The 23,808-nt window shown below is 41.8% G+C and overlaps 1 protein-coding gene across 2 annotated transcripts in view; it reads right to left on the bottom strand.

Annotated features, from left to right (window-relative positions):
• Window positions 1-23,808, bottom strand: part of PLPPR1 (phospholipid phosphatase related 1) — a 135,341-nt gene that overhangs the window by 20,305 nt on the left and 91,228 nt on the right. For both annotated transcript variants that reach the window (XM_069776940.1, XM_069776939.1), the window contains 2 exons: window positions 16,094-16,282; window positions 3,570-3,702 (listed from right to left, as the gene is read on the bottom strand). In XM_069776940.1, coding sequence (XP_069633041.1) covers window positions 3,570-3,702; window positions 16,094-16,282 — 322 coding nt within the window. The remainder of the gene's footprint in view (window positions 1-3,569; window positions 3,703-16,093; window positions 16,283-23,808) is intronic.

The following is a 23,808-nucleotide window of genomic DNA, read 5'->3' as shown; positions in this document are numbered from 1 at the left end:
GGAGGAGAGGTGATGTGACTAAAGAACAGCAACACAGCACCAGTATTTTAGGCAGAATAAACTGCTCCAAAGCAATTGCAGACCACTTGCTTGACCTGAAAATCTTCAAAATAAATGTCTGTGGAAGCAGCTATAAAAGATAAAGAGGAAGATGGAGGAAATTGCAACATATATCAGAGTCTGATGTTTCGAAGCTAAGCCAGCTTTTCACTGATAAAGGAATTGATTTTCTAAATGCAGGAAACATAGTGGGTTTCACCAATCTGGGCTGCAGTACAGGACTTGACCTACACTGAAGCAAGTTGAGAGGCAGCCGTTCGCCACAAAAGCAAATGTCTACCAACATGCAGAATTCATGCCAGGGCCAGGAAGCAAGAAGAAATTTTTGTTCTGCTTCCTGTGGATGAAGAACCCGGGAGGGATTTAAGACAAAGCTCAACATTCAAGGTCCCTGCCAAACTCCTGAGAGGAGAATCTTAGAAACAGGCAGCTGCTGAGGGCTGGAGGAAAACAAGGAGAGAATAAACAGAGAGCATAATAGGCAAAATAAGAAAAATCAAGGAAAAGAAACATGGGGCTTTGCCAACATCCCAGAAGAGCTGCAGGTTTTTGGTTTTGCTTAATTCTTTGCTCCACTATCAAAGTGCAAAAGTGTGCTTCATTCTGTATACATGAAGAAAAAGCAAGAGGGAAGACGGCTCAAGTCTAGCAACCAGATCCAAAAGATCCCACGGATATAGTATGACAAGGGTGTTTATCTTTCACATCACCAAAAGACAGTCTGGACTTTCCCTTTCCTTACAAAATCTAAGTGAATGTTCAGTGAAGTATCTATAACATTCTGTTTTGTGGAAAGCACCTATAGGCTACTACTCTTAAAACCCATCTCTTCCTAGCAGCTCCAGTTACAGAGTCAGGGAGGGAGAAAAAGCCTCTTTGCCTTTCTAAAATTTAGGAACAGCAACTCTCAAAAGCTCTCCATCATGTGCCTTGCAGGGTCAGGAAAGAGTCTTCATTTTTCCTGACACATGAGCACCCAAACACATTGAAGGATTTTTCTCACCCTTCTGAGTAATACCAACTGTAATGACTTACAAGGAGTTCAATTACTACTTTTTTCAGGCACTCACTTAAGACTCTTGCTCACACACCGAGGCCAGAAGAAATCATCAGATGTGGATATTCCAGTGAATTTGTACCAAGGCTAAATTGGCAGCAAACTTCTTTGCAACAAGGCAGACTGCTAGAGTATCTTAGAAGACAACCTGCTTAAATCAGCTCTGTAACTTATGGCCCTCAAGTTTATCAAGAGAAGACGCAGGCAAGGAAATCCATGTATGAGCAACCTGCTAGTCTCTCCAGAGCCAAGCATCCAGGTAGCCTCTTTTTGGAGTAAGCAGCTGTATGGAGCTAACTTCCCTGATCATCCAGCACAGGTTACAGCTGCTCAGTCCCTGTCATGTTTTCAAAATGCAGGTGGAATGTCAATGAAAAAGGCGCAGTTATTTTTAGTTCCTTTCATAAATTATTTCAGCCACTTTTCAACAAATTCTCTTCTCTCATTTTACTGCTGAGGCAGGGAGAATGTTCCAGAACAAAACAAGCAAACAATCAGTGTAGTTTAAGATGAGATGAACAATTTAAGTAATTTCTAATAACATTTAACTTCATTTTTCTCAGGAAAACAAATATAGCTGGAAAGCAAAGATTGATTTCTCTAGCAGGGTTCATATCCTACTACTCTCTGACAGTCCATCGTCTCATCACTACCCCCTTCTCTTCCACGAGAAGAGGAAAAAAAAGCATGAATGTTTAAGAATAAAGACAACTCTAAGAAAACATATAGAGCAAGTGCTTAGCCTCCATGGTCTAAGCTCTTTTAGTGCTGACCCCGCAGGCAAGAGTATTTGATTAGGACTTTGCAACATGCCAAGTGTGCTGGAACAGTCAAACAGCCCTAAGTGGCCCAGTAGTACCCTGCTTCTCTCTTAATGGCAGTTTACTATCCATCAATATATCCTTGAGGTTATGTGAAGTTCAAGGGTATTTTACATGAACTGCATTCCCATATCTTTTGTTTTCAGCAGCAGCACACAGACCAGGCCTGAGTAATGAACCACAGGTGGTTTGTCTCCACCCTCACTGTGGCAGAAGGTAAAAAAAGTTTCACTTCCTAACTTCCATGCATAAAGCAGAAGGCACAGAGAGAGGAGAGGGAGAATGAAAACCATGGCTTTTCCTCCTTTGCAGCATATATTTACTGATGATGAAAATCTTAACACAGGGTAAGACTTTCAACTCCATGCTCTGAGCCAGTATCCCTGCCTGCAGCCAGGGCTGTGCTCCATGGAAGCAATACAACCCTTGCCACAGCCACAGCAGACATTTTTCTTCCAGATATAGCTCAAAAATTCAGCTGTGACAGGGAAGAACCAATCCAGATATTTTCAGCTTTTTTCCCCATTGCTTCTTTTAACTCAGACTCTGAATTCAGACCCAGCTCTCTGCAAGATGCAGCGTGTAAAGATGCTTTACCTCTAAAAGTATACAGGGAAGGAGGTGCTGTGATGTTCTGTGGGCAAAGTCCCTCTTGGTCAGTGCTGAGCCATAGTTACCACTGGCCCACGCCAGCAGTGAGACAAGCCATCCCATCCCATGCACAAACTTGGGACTTATCATGAAGAAGGAAGGAGAGAAGCTAGAGCCCCTTGCACGTGCAGTTCAGAGCTGCCCTCTTCTTACTCTGCTGCTACAAGGAAGTAGTAAAAAGTGAGCAACCAGCCTTCCTTATCTCTAAATGCCAAGGGATGTGTTTGGGTAGCCTTAAATGGCTGTGAATTGAGAAGCCTTCAGGGGACGACCAAATTCTCAGTCAGTACCACAGCGGAAATGCAAGCTGCAATGCTGTTCCTCTTCCTGCTCCAAAAGAACCATGGGACAGTCCCCTCAGTAAGGTCTTGTAGCCATTTTTTTACACTAATTAACAGTGTGAAAAAGGCATAGTGGTTTGCAAGCACCATATAAAGCAACCTCGAAATGGTTTAGTGACAGAACTTCTTCATTCATTTCTCAGCGATTAAGTCAATGAAAGCTCTAGCAAAAACCAAAATACAATAAAAATAGGAACATTATTTTGAAGTGGGCTCTGGAATTTTTTACACTGTGCCCAGCTGAACATGTGACAAAGCTATAGATGTTAAAATCAGAGCTGAAAAGAAAAATGCCAAAGAGATGGGTTGGTAAGGACCAATTTGTAAGTAAAATGGATAGCTTACACAGACTAGCAATGATGGAATTACTCATATAAGGATTTGATTGGCATAATCTTTCTTCAAGGGTCCAGAAAAAGCATTAAGCTCAACAGAATAGGATATAAACCAGCTCCAGACAGCATGATATGGCACATCTTGAACGTTACCGTGCAAATCCCGAGGGGGACTATCCCTCCAAGGTGGAAGATGCCTGCAAAGATTTCACAGCTTAATTAATTTTGGGCTGTAGATTATTAGGATGTTTCGTTCTGTTTTGGTGCAAACAGGGACTAAGCTTGCAGTGCTCAGGATGCTTACCTATAAAACGTATTATTCTTCGAAGCAGTGGGTTCAGGTAACAGCACTCTCCAGTCAAAATAGTTTTCTCTTGGATAATTAGGGTTTCTCGGGTTGACTTTATGAAATACATGGATATCTCACCAATAAAAATCTGCCAGGAAAGGGAAAAAAACGGAAGGTTAAAAATGACATGAGCAAACACTAAAACATGGGTGGCTGGTTCCAGCCCACAGAAACTACTACACAGCAGTGTGTCTTTGGGACACTGCACTTCCACATTGAGGCTGCACTTACTCACTTGAGATGAACTGACACAGACCCAGTTCCCAGCCAGAAAAGGATCTGTCATTCTCGCACTCAGTGGCAGGACACAACAAATATTAGGCCTTCTTATACTAACTCCCAGGATACAGGGGGCAAAGAGAGCTTTAATGAATACTGTGGATCACAGAAGCTCTCATTTTACTGTGATTGGCATGGAATTTGTCATGTCCTGCTATTAGCATTTAAAATTTACTGACAGTATAGGCGTCACGGATGGAAGGCTTCTAGACAACTGGGGAAGTGGAAAGTAATGCTGCAGACTTCCATCCCAACATTTTACCAGGAAGTTTCAGCAATACTGGATGCTTCCTGCAGCCTTCACACCTTCTCAAACATGTTCACCTGAGTCTGCCTGATAGGTTACAGAGCTCCTGCCAACTTTAAAAAGAAATTTAGATGAAGGACATCCCTGCAATGGAAATTGATCTGAAGTCACAAAACTTTTGGGGAGGTCAGCAAAAATTCTGGACAAATACAACATATTTGTACTAATGAAGTAAAAAGTGTCAGGGTATGGGTGCAGCACAGCCAATCACCCATACTGTTACATTGCTAGCATGGTCCCTGCCATAGCCTGGCCTGGTGACAACAGCCTCTCGGAAAACAGCTGGGACAAATCCCACAAAGAAAGCTGCATGCAGCCACTGCTATTTAGGCAGAAGGAGTTTAGCCACTTGGCCACTGATTGCACGTGCCAGCTAGTCTGAGGGCCAGAGGATGACTTCTGGCCTCTTTTATTTACTAAATGTCCTGTTTTATTTATTAAAACATCAAAAATGAAGTCTCCAGGAATCCATTCATCTTGAGGTTAGCTGTGCTTATGTATTACTTATTTTTTTGTGATCAGAACGTTCATGGTTTCTATAAAAATAACTGCTTCCTATAGGAGTAGGATCAGTATTTCCTAAGCACTCAGAATTAATTTAAGTCTGTTGCACAGAGGTCCACCTGCCCCAGCTAAAGCTGGACAGAATTTGATCACAGGCTTTAGAGGCAGCAATGGTCCACTCACAGTGGGCGCTTCTGAAAATCCCACCTACCACCTAAAGTCAGCAGACTTTAGAAGGGGAAGCTGGGAGCTTTTAGAAAGACAGGGTTTGTAATGAAAGTCTTTAGAAAAAAAAAGTCAGCCTGAAGTGGAAGAAATGAGCTTTTAAAAGGGGAGCACTCAAAAGAATTAATTTAATACATTACTATAAGACACACAAGAGGAAACCATAGTGCTAGGGTACAGTCAGAGAAATGCATAACAAGTGTGTGAGCACACACACATGCACACAGACACCCAGAGTTAGTATAGATATCAAGCAACTCATCTTAGTTCACTTTGACTGCTGGAATGGTATGTTGTTTCAAGGGCAACAATTTATCCTTATTAAGCCAGACGAGCATCCTTATTGATTATTGACATTCAAGCCAAGTATGCTCAACCTCTTTACAATTCTAACCACTGATGGTGAGAGATGTGGAGTTGTAAAATGTATGTCGATAATGGCATCTGGGGGTGGGAGCCAATGCATGGGAGCTGCACTGAAATATTGCCTTTATCCCGTTTCACTCCATCTGCTCTTAACAGATTTGGCAAGCAGTTCAATACGCTCAGCTCAGTAACTGTGGGGCTGGGAATTAAGAAAAAGACCATCTGCACTAAAGCAGTTTAAAAGTGACACTCTGTTTCAAACCATTTATTATCTGAATTATGATAATGGTCAGAAGTTTGAATTAATGCTTTGGCTCTCTGTCTGCATGGGGCTGTATGTACACATTGAGAGACAATTCACACCCTGAGGAAGACATGGGTTAGTGGACTTTAAAAAAACCCAAATTTTTCAAATAAAAGAGACTTAGGTATAAAACATATTAATAGTCCTCCTTTAACAATACATCCATTTTTAAAGTTTCTTTGCATCAGAATTTAACTGAATATTTTCCCATCTTTATTTCTATAAATTTTAGCTGCCTGGCATACTCCTAGCAACTCCCATGTGGATAGATTAGTTCCACATAGATTTAGGAGTAAATTTTGCCAGGCTATAAATCTGTTCAGTGCTGTTCCACTGATTTAAACAGAGTTGTTCCAGATTTCCTATGGCATAACAGATCAAAATGTGTTTAAGTGAACAGTGCCTTTGGTTTAATACAGAGTTTAGGTGTATAGTAATAATGCTGTATTTGTGAGGTGATATAAGATGATTCAACGTAACTGGACCATTCTTGTGGTGCCATCTCTGGCACTGAATTTAATTGCCTGAATGTGAGAATATTGCTTCCCTGTATTTTTGATGTGGGCTCTAGAAAGTGAGCCTTGCTGCTCTCCAAAAATTCAATGGGGGCCTGGGTACCTATTTCTGATAGCTAATCTAGCTGCGCAAAATTTAATGTAGTCTGAATAGCTCCTCAAAGAACTGATTTGTCTTCTTTCACCAGGCATTTTTGAAGTCAGGTAATTCTGTTGATTCTCATGATTTAAAATGTGATGATTCTGCACAAGCACGGTCAGCCAAGTTGTCCAGCTGGCCTCCCAAAATCAATCACTGACACTGTTAAGTACCTTAGCTTCTGCCAGAACAGAATCAGCACCCCAGGAATTGGTACAATTCAGTTCTAAATCTGAAACCTAAATATAGATACAAAGATAGGGGTGGAAAAAGAAAACAGCAAGCCAACTATTTTTTTTGTTTCCATTTGGGGAAACAATACAAGGTTAATGAACTGCTGTATCATACTGGCTTAATTAGATAGTAGAAATGGCAAGAAAACTGCCTTGGAGGTTTGGGACTGAAAGCACAGGTGATCTGCAGTCTAAGGTGATGTAGGCAAGAGGGAAGCAAAGGTAGTGCCACTGGATGTGATTTTGTTCTTGGTTTCCTGAATGCAACAGCAGCTCAACTACACTGAGGTTATGTTGCTTGGACACTCTTGCTCACATTCCTTTTCATATTCCTATCAGGTAAAAATACTACGATGATGTCCCAAAGCCCCAGTATGAATGAGAAATACGTACCCAGCGGTCATTTTTCCTCTGTTGATTTCAACCTGTCCATTGAGAAAACTTCAATCTGCCCTGCCTTCCTATTACTGGCAGTGTCACCAAATACTTGCTCCTCAACATTCAGCTCTCAAAAACCTCTGTGGCACATGCTTTACTTATTTCTGGGCTCCTCCTGAGCAAAGAAACGGATAAAATGATCTGTCCCATTTTCCTCTTCAACAGCCTTTTGTCCATAATAGATTTGGAAATGATGGTCCTTCAACTTGTGAACTGATGTTTTCAGACAGTGAAGTATCATATCTTCCCCTTTCAAGTTCTCAGCACAACACGTGCACCCAGTACTACCTGCACTCCTGTACAGATTACCAACAGTTTGTTTATTTAATTATCAATTTAATCAACAAAACAATGTAACTATTGCTTTTGAGGGACATGGAATCTTTACCTTTTCTTTTGATTTTTTTTTCCTGTAACACTTTCTGATAAGCTCACAGTCTCCTTGTCAAATTATTCTTTGCACAACTGCATTCTAAAAATGGACTAGGGTAAACATCAAGAAGAGCTGTTTCTGTAACGATAAACTAAGATAAACTACCCAGGAATGAATCTGGGTTACAACGAAGAGGAGGTTGCAGAAGAGTGGCATCCTGGAGCAGCACTCCTGCAGGAACGGTACAGTGGGCTGAGGGTGGCAGGCAGCCATGAAGAGTTATATTCAAATTAGAAAAGTAATTATTGATGATGCTGACAGCCAAGGATGGGCCGAGCTTTGACTTTTCTCTTTTATTAGTTTCTTTTATTCAGGACATTAGCCTTGTACCTTAATTCAAATTCTCTAGCAAAGCTGAGGACTGCACCCCTGCTTCACTCCCCTGCCACAGCTTGGCTTACCTCTCCTCCAGTAGCCAAAATCTTCCTCCTTGGTCATGTTTCTCCAAACTCCTGTGCAGGCAGAGTGCCACAATCCGGTTCCTCCTATGCATAAACTGGCTTGACACCAGTCACATTGCCACAGCCTCGCCCCCATTTTTCTCAACCTCCCTTTGAAAAACTCACTACAGATTGACTGCAACTTACTCAAACTGCTCACCCCTCTTCTCCAACAGGATCTGGCCTGACTGCCTCCATGCATCGCTGCTGGCAGAGGCTGCATCTCAACAGCCCTCCTGACTCTCATTCACTCACTCACTCACTCAGGGGCAACATGTGGGAAAACACTATTTTTCTATTTTTTCACACTTTCAGTGAACACTGGGGTTGTGTGAAAGTTGCCACAGGCAGTTTTCATTTCAGCTGCAATTCCACACAGGTAAAGAAGGAGGAGCATCAGCCAGGATGCACAGAAGAGATGCAGGAGGCACAGTTGAGTCCGCAGCCTGCAACTGCCTGAAGTCTCCCTGTGAAAAAACATCCTTCTGCTGCTTTCCACGAAAAAGTACAACTAATGGCATTTCCTATCACAGCAAGACGATGGAGATCCCATATTAGGAAGATTTATGTCCTGACAGACAGGATCTCTGTCTTTTCTATGCATTAAGTTTACATTATTCTGATTTCTGGGAGGTTTTAAGTCTTTCAACTTGTTTACTCTAATGGCATCCTTGTGACACAGTCAAACCTTCTTAACACCACTTTTTACATAGAAACCAGATCCAGAAGCGTGCTATTACACACAAAAATCTCTGGCAGGAAACAAAACTGAACTTGGGACTTGGGACATCATCACTCTCAGTTCTGGGCAGCTTTCAGCAAGCTGTATAACATTTCCTGAATCCTCTATAAGGATGCATGTGGATGCATTTTTAATGTCACAAATAGAAAGAGCTAAATTAGTCAAGTCTGCAGGATTCAAATAGCAGCCAAGAGGAGGAGCAGATACAGGGAAGGCACTGGCTGTGAGACAAGCTATGTGCAGAGCACTCAAAACCAGAGAATATAAGCAGATGAGGGTTATGGGGCTCTCAACCCCAATCAGCCAGTTTCAGAACGACTCCACACAACTCTCCCTGGGAAAAGCAGGCCTGATCACCAAAAGGTGACCTTTGTGAAGTGCTCTAGCAGGTGTTTCATCAGCACTGGCTTGCCTTGGCCAAAAGCAATTCTGGTCTTTTGCATCACGGTGTATCTGAGGACTGCATTAGCACAGCTGCCTGTCAGCGGAGAGACACTCTTCAGGCGCTACATGGGAGCTCATGGCTCTATTCATCTGTCATAAGTTAAACAGCAGAAAATATTCACTAGCACCACAGAATGCAGAGGCACAGAATCACACAGTGATTTAGCTGGGAAGGGGCCCCAGAAGCCTCCAGGCCAACCCCTACTCAAAGCAGGGCCAGCATAAACCACAGCCTTGAGCAGCCACGTTATGAATGTCTTCAGGAATGGAGATCCCACAGCCTGTAGGGGAGCACTGTTTCAGTGTTGGACTACCCTCAATGTAAAAAGATTTTTCCTAATATTTAATCAGTTTCTTTTCTGGCAGCCTGTGTCCATTGCAGGGTTGCCTCTTGTGCCTTCAACAGTCTGTCTCCACCTTCTCTACAGCACCCACTAAGAACATACTGACTTACACTTAGTGTTGTTAGTTCCTTAATTCTTTAGGTCTCCCTCGCAGTTAGCCTCAGGCCCCGAGGGTTATTGATCTGCCATCCTACCTGCTACCTACAGTGCCAAACATTGACACTACACAGCTGAAAATCCATGGTCAAACCTGGGCGGCAAACGCTAAGCAACATTCATACTGAGAAAAGACACCTTAGGAGAAAAGCGGTCACCGGGGTCTGTCTTGGCACCCTCCCAGGACACAGTATTTCTGCTGTGATCTGCAGCCAGGACCCTGACCCAAGCCTGCCTGGGAAGGCAGAGGTTTTCCCTGGTAACATCAGTAACATCGCTGGTCATGAGGACTAGGCATCAGCTGAGGGTTTTCTCAGACACTTTCTCATCTTTGCCATCACCATCTAGACAGGTCTTCTCTAGCCCACAGGAATCAATACTGTATTTTGCATAACTATAAGAAGAAATGAAGCAATGTCTTCAGCTGAACATTGCAGACCCAGCTCACCCATAATCTTCTGAGGATAAAACCTTAATCTGCATTCAATTACTCATTATCTCATTCTGGTTTTGTTTTGTTGTTGTTGTTGTTTTGGGGGGATTTTTTATTTTGTTTTTGTTTGGCTTTTTTTTGTTGTTGTTTAATGAAAACAACAGCAAAGAAAAGTTAAAAGTCCAAGGAAGCAAGGTGCTAGAGAGAATAGGAAAACCATCTAAAAGAATGACGTTTCTGAAGCTTGGGAGGTAAGTGCAAGTTGCAGAGAAAAGTTTGAGCAGTTTCCTCCCGCTTCAAATAAATCTGATCAACACTGTAATTCATCTTCTAATTAATAATCAGACCAGTTTGGTTTGACTGATTCCAACATTATCTGAAAACAAATACGCCTTTGCACAAATTAATAGCACTGGCCAGTTAGAAATTACATGCAGGCTGCTACTTCCTCCCTTCCTCTGGAAATGGAAGGAAAGAAACTGAAGATTGCATTAAAACAGTAGTGGCACTTTCTATTCTACTTTAAGGAAGCAAAGAATGGTGCCCTTGAAGCTTTCTGCTGCTGTTCAGTATTCATTTCAGTGAGCTGGCTGTGTTCCTAAGCCTCTCTGCTCCTCTCGGGCAGGCAGACAAATCACATTGTAAGGAGCAGTGCAGGCAGCAGCTCTGAACTCTGGAAGGATTGTTCAGTACCAGCTGGGGAATTGCCTGATTTGCAGCAACCTTGTAACAGGGAAAGCCAGTCTTGAGAGACACTAATGAATGTGTTGGAGTCATCTCAGAGTATTTTTAAGGAAATGGCTTGAAAATTTTATGTTTGTGCGAAGCAACTTGTTCCACTTTAAATGTTGTTTTCATAAAGTTCTCATAGTGGCAAAAAATAAAAGAATTATTATTTCTTACCCCTCCCTGCCCCAATATTTTGGAATTGGCAGTGCATTGAAATATTATGCTTTCTCCCAGGCTCTGCATAACATGCTGCTGTGGGACAGGTGTCCTGGTTTCAGCTGGGATATAGTTAACTGTCTTCCTAGTAGCTGGTCCAGTGCTATGTTTTGAGTTCAGTATGTGAAGAATGTTGATAACACTGATGTTTTCAGTTGTTGCTCAGTAGTGTTTAGACTACAGTCAAGGATTTTTCAGCTTCTCATGCCCAGCCAGGGCACCTGACCCAAACTGGCCAACAGTGTATTCCATACCATGGGACGTCCTGTCTAGTTTAGGAACTGGGAAGTGGGGAGCAGGGATTTGCTGCTTGGGGACTGGGTGTCGGTCGGCGGGTGGTGAGCAATTGCCCTGCGCATCATTTGTACATTCCAATCCTTTTATTATTGCTGTTGTCATTTTATTAGTGTTATCATTATCATTATTAGTCTCTTCTTTTCTGTTCTATTAAATCGTTCTTATCTCAACCCAGGAGTTTTACTTCTTTTCCTGATTTTCTCCCCCATCCCACTGGATGGGGGGGAGTGAGTGAGCGGCTACGTGGTGCTTAGTTGCTGGCTGGGGTTAAACCACGACAACAGGTCACTTTTAAATTCACCAGACCTGTGATCATGGAATTCAAGCTCCAGTGTTTAAACTTTCAAGCTGCTCTTAGTTTTTAAATTCCCTATCACTGGAAAAATAGCTGAGTAAAATACCTACGCTATACTTACCTCCAGAAAAAGGTTTGCATTCTAAGACCTCCAACTTTGAAAAAACCCACAATTACTTGCTGGCTAATTTCATACTTCCTGAAGTACCTGTAACCACCAAAATGAGGGGTTGTCTGTCTAAAGCTCTGTAATGCAGAGGTCAGCTATTCAAATGTGCAGACATGTTGCTGTAGGCCACCTGAAGCCCAAGACAAAAGCAGTTTTTTGGAAAGTTGGGAACTTTTGATCCTTTGAAATGCAGTGGAGGCAAAGACTGAAGTTCTGTGCTATTCTCAAAAGGCCACAGAGACAAATATCCTCCTTCTCACTCCCCTTCCCTGGCTTCCAGAGACTGGCTGGTAGGTACAGTACCTAAGTGCTTGCCATGACTGTCAGGAGTGGTACATTCCTGTCTGCAAAAATTAAAATGTTTTAACCATAGCTTCTGTTTTACCTTAAGACAGGCTGAATGCAGGCCTATACCCATCTCAGCGTGACAACAGGAACGCTGGAAATTTAGCAGTTGTTCACTAACCAACTGCCAACAATGTCAATATGACTGACATCAGCCTGCAAGAAGGGGAAAGATTCTGAGAAAAAAAAAAAAGGCATTGGAAACAACTGGCATGAGATGAAGATGAAATCATACATAACTTATGAAGCTCTTTGTGGCACCAGAACCTACAGATAAAATACAAGTTCAATCCAAAACAGACAAGATTCCAGGAATTCCCCTTTTCTACCAGTGCCATCAGCAAAATTTACTACTTGAGTCTGAAGAATTATGTTTAGAGGATAAATCACTAAATCTGAAATAAAATTGCCAGTTGTTTCTTTACAAAGAAAACCAAAATTTTTCCTTATGTAGGTGCAATTTATAATTAAATTCACCATAACCTACTACTTTGCTGCAAAGATGCTAATACCACCACACTCAGAAAATTAAAAATTAATAAGGCAGATGAAAGCCTTTGACCTATCCTCTGTGGAACATTTGGGAGAAAAATGCATTTCACAGAATGGAGTCAGGCATACATGATTTTCATTTATTTAACAGTGTTGTCATGAGATTCAGGCATCTCCCCTTGCAAGAAACTCTCATTATCAGAGTCTAAGAGGTTATCAGTAGGACCATTAAAAGACTTTTGTAATTCTGATGTATGATGATTAACTACCCAGTGTAGCAGAAAAAAATGGTTAAACGGAGTCAGCGGCATCACATGTTTCAAGGACAACAAATAAAACTGCAGAAAACCAGGCCAGTCTCATTTATTTTGCCACTAAAAGTGCAGGGGAATGCACATAGAGTGGTACCAACCCACAACAGCACTTCTGAGAAGTGCTGTCAGGGAAGAAATAAAATACATGCATTCGTTTTCCCCATGGCCACTGTCACAGCCAAATGACTGAGACACCAAGATATTCCATTAAATTCACAAAGATGCTCCCTTTTGGCTTGAAAGCATTATAATACCTCACAGCTATGATGAAATCAGGGTTTTGAGTCCTCTCCAGACCTGTGCACACAGGACTGCACTTAAACACTGCTTGTGTCTCAGATGAGGGAGCTTGCACTGACTCCTAGACTATTTTCCATTGCTCCAAAAACACTGTTTACTAGTACCATGAGTGCTCCATTGCTGCTGCTGGGTTCCACCCATTCTAACAATAATCACTCCTCTCATGCCATGAGGTGTCAGGACAGTGGTAATAGGCAGGCAACACAGAGAGTTCAGATTTACTACTATAAATCCTTTTAGCCAAACCAACCAATTTGCTGTCAGAAAGTGAAGCAACAGGTGTCTTGCAGAGGAGAAACAAGTAATTGTAAGGAGGGACTTGCATTACCTTTGATTTAAGTAATTTCTTCACAGTGGAGCTGCAGGATGTCAGCGATTATTCCTGAGAGCAAAGTGTAGAGAGTGAAGCTACAACTTAACCCACAGTGAAGGCACACAAAGCTCCCTCCCATGAAGCACAGCTGTGGGTTGTTTTGTTTGTCAGGTTTTGGGGTGTTTTTTTTTTTTAAAGAGTACAATCATCACAGTATAAATAGAAGTGGCTGCACTTGCTCCTTTCACTGAAATCCCTGGGAGATGCAACTGGATGAAACATCTCTTCCCAGACTGTGACAATCTGAATGACAGGCAGCATCCGTTTGGGTACCAGATGACAGCTGATGATACTCACACTCTGAGTGGTCTGACCAGCAGTGCAATGCAAGGACTGAGTTTAGGGAGACTCTGAACTCACTTTCTTTCTCATTTACTAGCCTTCTATAAACGATCATTGCCAAAACTCAGTCTGCAGAGGGAAGACTGGATGAAAACAGCTACAAGCTGAAGCAGAAGTCTGAAATTAGCCGGCAAGGAGAGAAAAGTCTCTCAGAAAAAGATCGGAATGAGAAATAAAGTGAAATTACTCATATAAAAACAGTGTGCTGAGCAGCAGTCAGGAGGACAGAAAAAGATCCCTCTGACATATGCTCTAGTTGAAGATTAGCCCAATACTAAGTAATAAGACATTAAATAATTAAATAATGTATTAATAATACAATACACTAATACAAATAATGCAAATAATGCATTAAATAATGTATTAATACATAGTACATTAAAAATGGAAAGAAAAATGTTTTCCCAGGAAAGTTTGATCCATTGTCTCCTTGAGATTGTACGTAGAGATCACAATGAAGCATGGTACAAGGAGCCCTGTGCTGTCCCTGATCATGTCTTCTCCAGCTGAAGCAGTACAGCCAGTGTAACAGCATAGCTTAACTCAAGAAGCAGAGCTTACTATTTTATATTGAGCACTGGATCCAGTCATCTTGGGTGATTACTGTACTTCTGGACCCAGGCTAGCATCTCCGCACTTCTTGCACTATATGAGATAGTCACACCAGCTCCACACAGCACTAAGCTGAAGGTCTCTGCACCCAAAAACTTTATAAGACATTCACTACAGTCTTTCATTCCTTGTGTTTAACATGGGCTATGGAAACTACAAAACCAGCATTGTTCATCTCCTGAAGAAGACTCCAATTCAGCTTTCCATAAATAAAAGTAACTAGGAAAAACTTCTTGGGCCACTGAAAAGAAAGAAAATGCTGATCCAGTGAAGAAAAACCTGAACGGTTTGCAGCAAACTTTGCCAGACCAAGGATTAAAACAGAAGATCCAAATAAAGAGCAACATTCTTATTACCACTTGCCCACCCAATGCCATATTGCTGATTCAAGAGACAAACTTCCCACTAACTTCATTGTTACGGCATCAAGGCATGGTAGTGACACTCAGTCTCCCTTTAAAAACACTGCCTGTGAAAGTTACTTCCCTAAACAATGGCACTATATTTGGGGGACGGGGAGGGGAAGCTGGAGAAATGTAGTTGTTTTTTCATTTGCAAATCATCTATCACTGCAGCACAAAGTAAAATGAAAATCTTAACATTCAACTGAGTTTCGATACAAAAAATAATACTGTTACTGCACAGGATTTTCATAAACTCATGATGTAATCCAATTCAAAACCCCTACTTATTTTCAGAAAGTGTCCTGTATCAAAAACCATAGCCTTTTCTGTAGATCCCTTTCACATTTCTTAACATGTTCTGTGTTACATTGTTTCATGCATTAAAATTACTGCAGATCAAAACTTAAAATGGACTATGGTCCAGCATTCACCTTTCACATGTAAACACATCACATACAGCTTTAATCAACTTTTGAAAGGGATGCAAAGCAAAATTAATATATGAAAGAAACACTAAAGATAAAGAAATAAAGACTTAAAGACAGAGTCTGACGGGAATGTTTGAATGTAATTACAAATGCAGAAAAGCTGGCTGTTTGTGAACTTTCCAACTTTCTGCAAAGAAAATGGTAAAGGGCCAAAGTTTTGCTAATCAATGACTGCAATAATCTGTTTGGAATTGTATGTACTTCGCTAATTGAATATTTTCATCTGCTCAGAACAGCTACATTGCAGCTTACTGGCTGGATAGTAATGAAAATCAGGCAAAAAAATGTTAAGTGGATGTGACTGCCAAAAATAAAGAGCTTATAAATAAAAAGGAAATAGCATTCATATTTTTCTTTGTCTTGAGCATTTCTCTGCTCATCTAAGCCTTTTAAAGCCCTTCAACAGTCCTTTTAATATAGCAGCAAATAATCCTGGATATACTGCATGTCCGACCCAGGTTTTACTTCAGCTTTATCCTGTTTTCTGATTTCCAGTAATACATCACCTTTGCATTAGAGCCTCTCTGGAGCCCAGGCAATTCACAACTAATCACTGAAGTGAGCAAGCTATTGTAAAGGCTTAACAAGCTCTAGTCCTCAATCTTGCATTGTGATTACCTCAGAATAATTACTTCTGGAGATAACTGATGAAGATCATATTAGGCTAAGGCGAAACAGAGACCCGGCTAAGTGTAAATCAATTACAGCTGAAAAGAGAGGAGAGGGGACAAAAATATTAAAGGACTATTGCCATTATTTATGGAGCAGTCATGGAGAATTCAAATAATTTCTTATACTTACAATAGCTGTTGGAGTTGAAGCCAGCACACAGTAGAGCACAAGAGGTGAAATGAAGCTCTCATCCTCTGTTCCAGGGTACGGTTTCATCAAATTGCCATCCTGACAGAAGAAACCCTGGATATGCACCTGAAAAGTATCGGTGCACTCGAAGTAGTAGGCGAGCAGAACAGTCCCAGCCATGATGACAAGCTGAAAGTACAACATGGTCACACAGATGTTAGTTGCTTTTTTAACAGATGCAGCTATGCCTTCGAGCTACTCTAGTCCTGCAGACCATCCTCCCTTTATCGTCACCCTGACAGCCCTTGCAATAATGGTGTGTGAGTGCGTCTGTTTCTGCGCGTCCGCTTTGCAACATCTGTTACATAAACCTTTTGGCAAACAGCACTAATGAATGTCTCAGATAGGAGTGGGTCCGTATTGTAGAGGGACGGGAGCTTTGACAGCCACTTTATCAGAGGGCATGTGAGTGTCAATGGCAGCAACAATCAATGAAAGCTAGCAGAACGAGGGGCAGCGCTGCAGGAGCCAACAGTAGTGACAAGCTAAAACCTGTGCACAGCAGTAGGGAGCTGGAAAGGATTATTACAAAGGATAAAGGGAGCTAAAGCCAAAATGCTTCCCTGCTGCAGCTGTAAACTCATGCTGGGGAATGTGCATCCTGTGCTAATCCAGAAGAGCCCTCTGTGTCCCAGATGAAGACTCATCCAGAGCGAAATCTGCCTCCTGCCACTCACCTTTCCTTGGAACCACTGCTTGCAAGTAAAGCTTTAGAAGTCTACTCAGAAATCCTGACTCCCTAACAACTGGTTGGGGCTACTGTGCACTGCCTGGCTTCCCCACTCCACCACAACTGCTTTTGAAAAAGACTCTGGCTTGAGTCTGGATCTTCATCTTTACACATAAAAACTGCAAGGAGCCTTTCTTGTCTCTTTTTTGGTAGTTTATTGCTGGCTAAATGGGTTGCTTGGAAAACTTCGGCTATCAACTCTTTTTGTACATAGCCACAGTTACTGCACGTGAGCTATTGTCACTGTCTGTGTCAGCTTCCCACACTGCTTCAACAACACATCTCAAAATGATCTCACAAAGGTTGTCGCTAATCACCTCATGAAGTTAAGCGGATATACTAATTCATCATTCTTGTTCACTCTCTGCCAGACTGCAAAGGAAATCTCATGTCACAATCCTCATAATTTAAAAAAATAGCAATACTGATTTGGAAATTATGGCAATTACAGGATCTGATTCAGAATCCTCTTTATAGAGACTATTGCCTCCTGCCACTATTACAAGAGTTATCACATATACAAGTTATCTTGCCACACCATAGAAAATAATAGTAATAAAGGAAGTGAAATAATGAACTCCAAAGTATTTTGTCACCAAAATTTCTGCAGCAAAACTGTGTTGCTGTGAGATTATTGTAAGAATAGACCTTTAAAAAACGATTTCAGCAACTCCGTCTCAAAGATACACTTACAAGCTATCCCTGCATTCCTCTGGCCTAACCTTGCACGTGTGTTCTGACACACAAGACAGCCATTAAAGTCATCATCTATTTGAGTGGGTGTTGGATTAAAATTAGGAAAAAAAAATGAAATCAGAGAAATCACTTGTGAAAGTAGAAGATCACAGAATCACAGAGTGGTTGAGGCTGGAAGGGACCTCTGCAGGTCATCTGGTCCAATGCCGTTGCTCAGGCAGAGACACCTTGAGCCTGTTGTCCAGGACCATGTCCAGACGGCTTTTGAGTATCTCCAAGGATGGAGACTCCACAGTCTCCCTGAGCAACCTGTAAGATAGACTTAAGTAGGGCAAAGTGAAGGCAAAGTTGAGAGATTCTGCACTCTCCCCCATTTTTTACCTTCAAAATTAACAATTTCATTCTGTAGCCAGATTCTAAAACCCACAGATTAATTCCACCTCTGGAAAATACAGCCTGGATTGTTTAATGATTTTAGGTCAAACAGTTAGCTCTATGTATTCAAACATCAACTTATGCTGATTACAGAATTATGGTACAAAGTTAAATTTATATGGACAAAGCACATAGCCCCTTTTTAGAAGCTTAAGCAAGTAAGAATCTACATAATTATTTCCCCTAAAAATGCATGTTCTCTATTTCTCCCACCCTGATTTACAGCATGAATGTAATATATCAACATAAAATGTTAATAAAGCATTTGTTTTCTGAAGATTCTGGCTTCCTTCTGATGATTCAGTAACTTTAAGATCCAGAACTTTGAAATCTACCTCCCCACAATGAATTGCAGATAAGCTAACCATGTATGGTCAGTACAGGGCAGTTGCTCTCTGTCGCTCCTTCCTGCTCACACTTCTGCTATGTTCTGCAGTGTCCATTGGAGACAGCTGGAACTGGCTGGAAACTTTAAAGATTTAGGCTGTATATTTTCTCCTATGCAATATCTACCTCTAAAGGTGTGTGAACAAATGTATTCTCTTGCATAATTTTATCCGGATCGTATAATAATAGCTTTAGATGGAACTGCTAGAGTATTCAATTTCTTAAAAGTGTAGCTGAAAAAGTACTTAACTTTTCTCAACTTTCATTGTTTATCCTGACATTTTCAAGACCCCATACCTGCTCAAAAGGAATTTTTTTTAACAAATAGAAAACAAGATGCTGTTATTTGTGTTCTCCCCAGAGACGGTTACAGCATCCTGGACGAGTCAGTGGGATGCCCTATAAACAAACAAGAGTCCTATAATTAAGGACTTAATTTAACTCCTTGAGCAGCTATAGATTTCCTGATCAACCTTGGGCAACTCAGTTTTATAAATTAACATCAGAGGAAGGCAATGACACTGTCACTACTCTACCTGACATGGCCAGACAAACACGTTTGAGATTACAGGATGACTGGATACAGAGGTATTTAAGCTCAGTTCCAGCACCTGCTATGTCCTGGCCTGTCAGAAGTGAGAACTTCTTTTCCTTTTCCCTTCCCTTTTTCTCTTCCTCTTTCCCTTCCACTTGGTGACTATTTCGTATGTATTTATTGTGGCATGAGTGAGATTTTTGTTGTTTGTGCGGGAGAAATTCTAATCATAACTGCTCAGCAGTGGTAATTTGTGACCGAGGAATGATCTGGCAGGAAGGGCAAGAAGGCACAACTGCAAGAAGGGGTCAAACTGTCTGGAAGCAGGGATGCCAGAGACAGCAGGACTCCCTGTAAGGGAGTGACGTTTCCCTTGGTGATAAGAAATAGCTGCAGCATTGCCTTGTAGCCATCCTGGAAGGGGAGCGCTCAGGGGCCCAAGTTCAGGGGCCACCTCTGCGCAATGGAGCTGGGGCAGGGGGTGGACCCACAGCTGGGCTGAGGTGACCCACGCAACCGCTCTTGGGATCGGTGCTGGTGCAAGTGTATATAAGGAATTGGCTCCTGATGCATCTCTGCAGACTCCCTGTAGAACCACTTATGGCAGTAGGACTCTGCCCAAAGCATCGTTCATTAATTTTTTCTTTATATTGAAGCACAAACGTGTGTTTAATTTCCCTCAATGGGTACCATAAAAATTCCCCAACATTTGTTTTGATATACTGGTCACAGATGCCTTAATCAACTTCAGTCCCCTAACCTTTTTTGATTTCAAAAGCTAGGACTTAAAATTACAAATGCACAAATCCCTAATTTTTGTAGCCGTCAGTTTGCAGCAGATAACAACTCTGCCTTTTCTCCCTGTTTTCAGGTTTACAGTCATTGAAGGAAGCAGTGAAGAAGAGCAGGTAGGCTGACATAAGATAAAGACACAAAACATCCAGTTACATAATTCAGAAAACACAATGCAGTTTAACACTGACATTTTGCAGGGTTTTTTTATTAATCCTTATCAACTCATTTCCTTGAGTTTACTTGGGAAAAATTAAAAATGCTCAATAATTCACTTTAGAAAAGCAGCCAATGAATAGAAGTGTCTAAGGTGCTTAATGGCCTCCATTACCACAGTATTTAACCATGTCATAATCCTTAATGTTTATCATCACTACTCCATTGTAAGATAAGAAAATGCTCTTATCACCATTTTACAGAGAGGGGACAAAAGCAGAGGGGATAAAATGACTGCCCTTAGGTCACAGTAGAGCCTGTGGCACAGCCAAGATTTACCTTTCTTCTGGACCAGATTTTTCTGGATTAGTCAATAATCTGCACATGAAAAAATGCAATGATACATGCTTAGGTCCTGATTCTGCAGAAGCTCATTCATGACAGTGTGTCTGATTCACCCCCATTTAAAAACTCCTACTTGATTTTAGATCAAGCTTAACAAGCTGGACTCGAACAATTGATGTGTGTTTTTTCCTCAAAGCCAGCTATTTAAATGGATTAATTCTGTAGCACGTAACACCTGTCCCTTGCCACACCATTAAATTCTGCACCACTCTACAAGCCCACACTGATTCTGTCCTTGCAGACCTTCCTATCACTGTACACCCTTGCTCCTCTTTAAGTTGTGGGAGTTCTCTGCAATCAAAAAAATCACTTCCTTAAATGTGCAAGATGTTTATGAAGCAAGTCTTGCAATCTTCTTTGGGCAATCAGTAATTGTTTGGTGGAGGTGCTAATCAGGTATTAGTGTAAGATTGTGTCCTGAGTATAAAGGAAGATAATCATCAAAGTAAGCAGTACAATTCAGTTGCACTAATCCCAGAGCTACTGGGATGCATCCAGAAATCCTTCCCCTCCCCTTAATACTCTGACAGCATAACTCAGTGTTTCCAGTTTGTGTGGAGCGGGTTTTTTTTTTTGGTAGTGGGGGAGGGGCTGCAGGGCCGGCTCCTGTGAGAAGCTGCCAGAAGCTTCCCCAGCTCCGAGTGGGACCCGCCGCTGGCCAAGGCTGAGCCGGTCAGCGATGGCGGGAGCCCTCTGGGAGAACAGGTTGAAGAAGGGAAAAATGTTGCTGTGCAACAGAAACTGCACTTAGAGAGAGGAGTGAGAATATGTGAGAGAAACAGCCCTGCAGACCCCCAGGTGAGTGCAGAAGGAGGGGGAGGAGATGCTCCAGGCGCCGGAGCAGAGATTCCCCTGCAGCCCGTGGGGAAGACCATGGTGAGGCAGGCTGTCCCCCTGTAGCCCAGGGAGGTCCATGGGGCAGCAGATATCCACCTGCAGCCTGGGGAGGACCCCACGCCGGAGCTGGTGGGTGCCTGAAGGAGGCTGTGACCCCATGGCAGGACTTGTGACCCCCCAGGGGACCCGTGCTGGAGCAGTCTGTGCCTGAGGGACTGCAGCCTGTGGGAGGGACCCCACAGTGGAGCAGGGGAAGAGTGAGGAGTCCTCCCACTGAGGAGGAAGGAGCAGCAGAGACAAGGTGTGATGAACTGACCCCAAACCCCATTCCCCATCCCCCTGCGCCACTGCAGGGGAGGAGGTAGAGAAAATCGGGCATAAAATTAAGCCCAGGAAGAAGGGAAGGGTGGAGCGAAGGTGCCTTAAGATTTTTATTTCTTATTACCCTACTCTGATTTGATTGGTAATTAATTAATTTTCCCCAAGTCAGGTCTGATTTGCCCTTGACAGTAATTGGTGAGTGATCTCTCCCTGTCCTTATCTTAACCCACGAGCCTTTTGTTATATTTTCTGTCCCCTGTACGACTGAGGAGGGGAGTAATAGAGCAGCTTTGGTGGGCACCTGGTATCCAGCCAGGGTCAATCTACCATAAGTGGTCAAGTGGTAAGGAACCATTAAACACCCCATCAGACAAGGCTCTCCTTACAAATAACAGAAGATGGAGACAACAATTAATTAGAAGCCCATCTGATCCAGATGTGCTAGCAGCTAAAAGGCCTATTTTCACACTGAGGTGTGAGGGTAGTAGTTACATATCTCCCATTAGCATTAATGGGAGTTAGCAGTATGAATTCTTAAGGGATCAACAAAAGCCTCCATCTCTACAGCAGTTTGTTAAGCATCTGTTCTGTACCATTTTATCACAAATGACATGCCTTAAAAGGTTCTACCTTCACACTTCTGTGTGACCTATCCAGGTCTGTAAAAGGAGCAAGAGCATATCAGACAGCAAAGGCACGTAGAATCTCTGATGACAGTGAATTAATGTTTTTAATGATGATAAGAATCTGGCCAACTGCATAATCTTTTAGGTTGCCAAGGGATTGGATGTAGGAAATAATCTATTTTCTATGAAAATATTACCAAAAAAAGACAAAGCAGCTAGAGGAATGTGTGAAGAACAAATACTTCACCTGGAGACAGTGAGAAAAATAACCTATATCGGACTTCAACTTAACAGTAATATAATTCCAAGTGAATGGTTTCATTACGAGCAACCTGATCTAGTAGAAGGTGTCCATGCTTATGGCAGGGGTGTTGGAACTAGGTGATCTTTAAGGTCTCTTCCAACCCAAACCATTCCATGATTCTATGATTATGTTGAATAACCATATATTTTACAGTGTCAGAATAAATATGAAAGCCAATGATCTTCCTAAGCTGCCACTCTTCAAAGTGTTTTCTCTCCCTCACCTGATATAACTGATTTTGGAATTTAATTCTGAAATCAGTTTTCTTATGCAACTGTGGCACAGAAAAGTCATGGTCTGTTCTGAGAACAGCCAATTACAGGACATGGCTTTGTTACATGAGTTTTTAAGTCCAGTCAGCATGGTGGCACAAGCCGGAAAGTAGCTTGGAGGCAGGGAGGGTTTATTAGCACACAGGCTTTTGAAGCTGGAGCTGTGTAGAAATCAGAGTTGTCCCTGCAGAGCTTCTTAAGAGTCCATTTCAAGAACTAATTGTATTATTTTACCATTTTAGTATTTAAGTTGGGGCTAGGTGTAGTTTATAAGGCTGAAGAAGACACTCTCAGACAAAAGAGGACTTTACATCTTCCTAAGGCACTTGTTTCAGGAGAAGGAGTTTTGTGAGAGTAGCATGACCTCTAAAAATACTGACACCTAGTTAAAAACTGTTTCAGCTTCTTTTTTATGTAATGGTCCTTGAAGAATTTCTATGTGCTACACTACAGAAACGTAATGTTACCTAAGAGCTCATCCACATAAAGAAGCTGGATTTCTCCAGCTCTAGCTGTGTAGTTAAAGCAGTACACTTCTCCTAATGGCAACAGAGACATAAACGCATAAAAATGCTGTAACTGGTACAACTTTTTCATATGTAGGAAATCAAGTAAATAACAGTATGAGGCACCTTAATTATCATGTGTAACTCAATCCACTCTACACACTGCTCCAACTCTCTCAGTTTAAAGCATGGTTTTCAACCTTTTAATCTGCAGACCCTTACATTTTACAAGTGATTCTTATGTAATAAATTTAAGCCTACTTTCTTTGACAGGTAACTGTGACCCATGGATCGATCACAGGCTGAATCTGTCAGCTTGAAGGGAGGAAGGACACCTACCCACACACTGTGCTGTGTATTATAACTGTAAGTTTCTACATAGCCAAGGTCTGAATATAAAAATTAATCAAGCCCAAAGAATCAGATACAAATATCTTTGCATTTGCTCAGGTACCCAGATAGGATAGGAATAATACAAGATACTGGGTCCAGTTTGTTGGAAGCAGTGTTTGCTAGAAGACTGATGCAGAGTTGACTGATTTCTGAACTCCAGTTGCACGGGCCCATTACAAGCTATAATCCTCTGGTACTCCTATTAATTAAAATAACATTGCAACTGTTTTTTCAAAGTTAATAATTCTCCAACAAAAAAA

The sequence above is a fragment of the Haliaeetus albicilla genome, chromosome Z (genome assembly GCF_947461875.1).
Source record: "Haliaeetus albicilla chromosome Z, bHalAlb1.1, whole genome shotgun sequence".
Taxonomy (NCBI): Eukaryota; Metazoa; Chordata; class Aves; order Accipitriformes; family Accipitridae; genus Haliaeetus; species Haliaeetus albicilla.
This window is presented reverse-complemented; position numbering and strand designations above follow the sequence as displayed.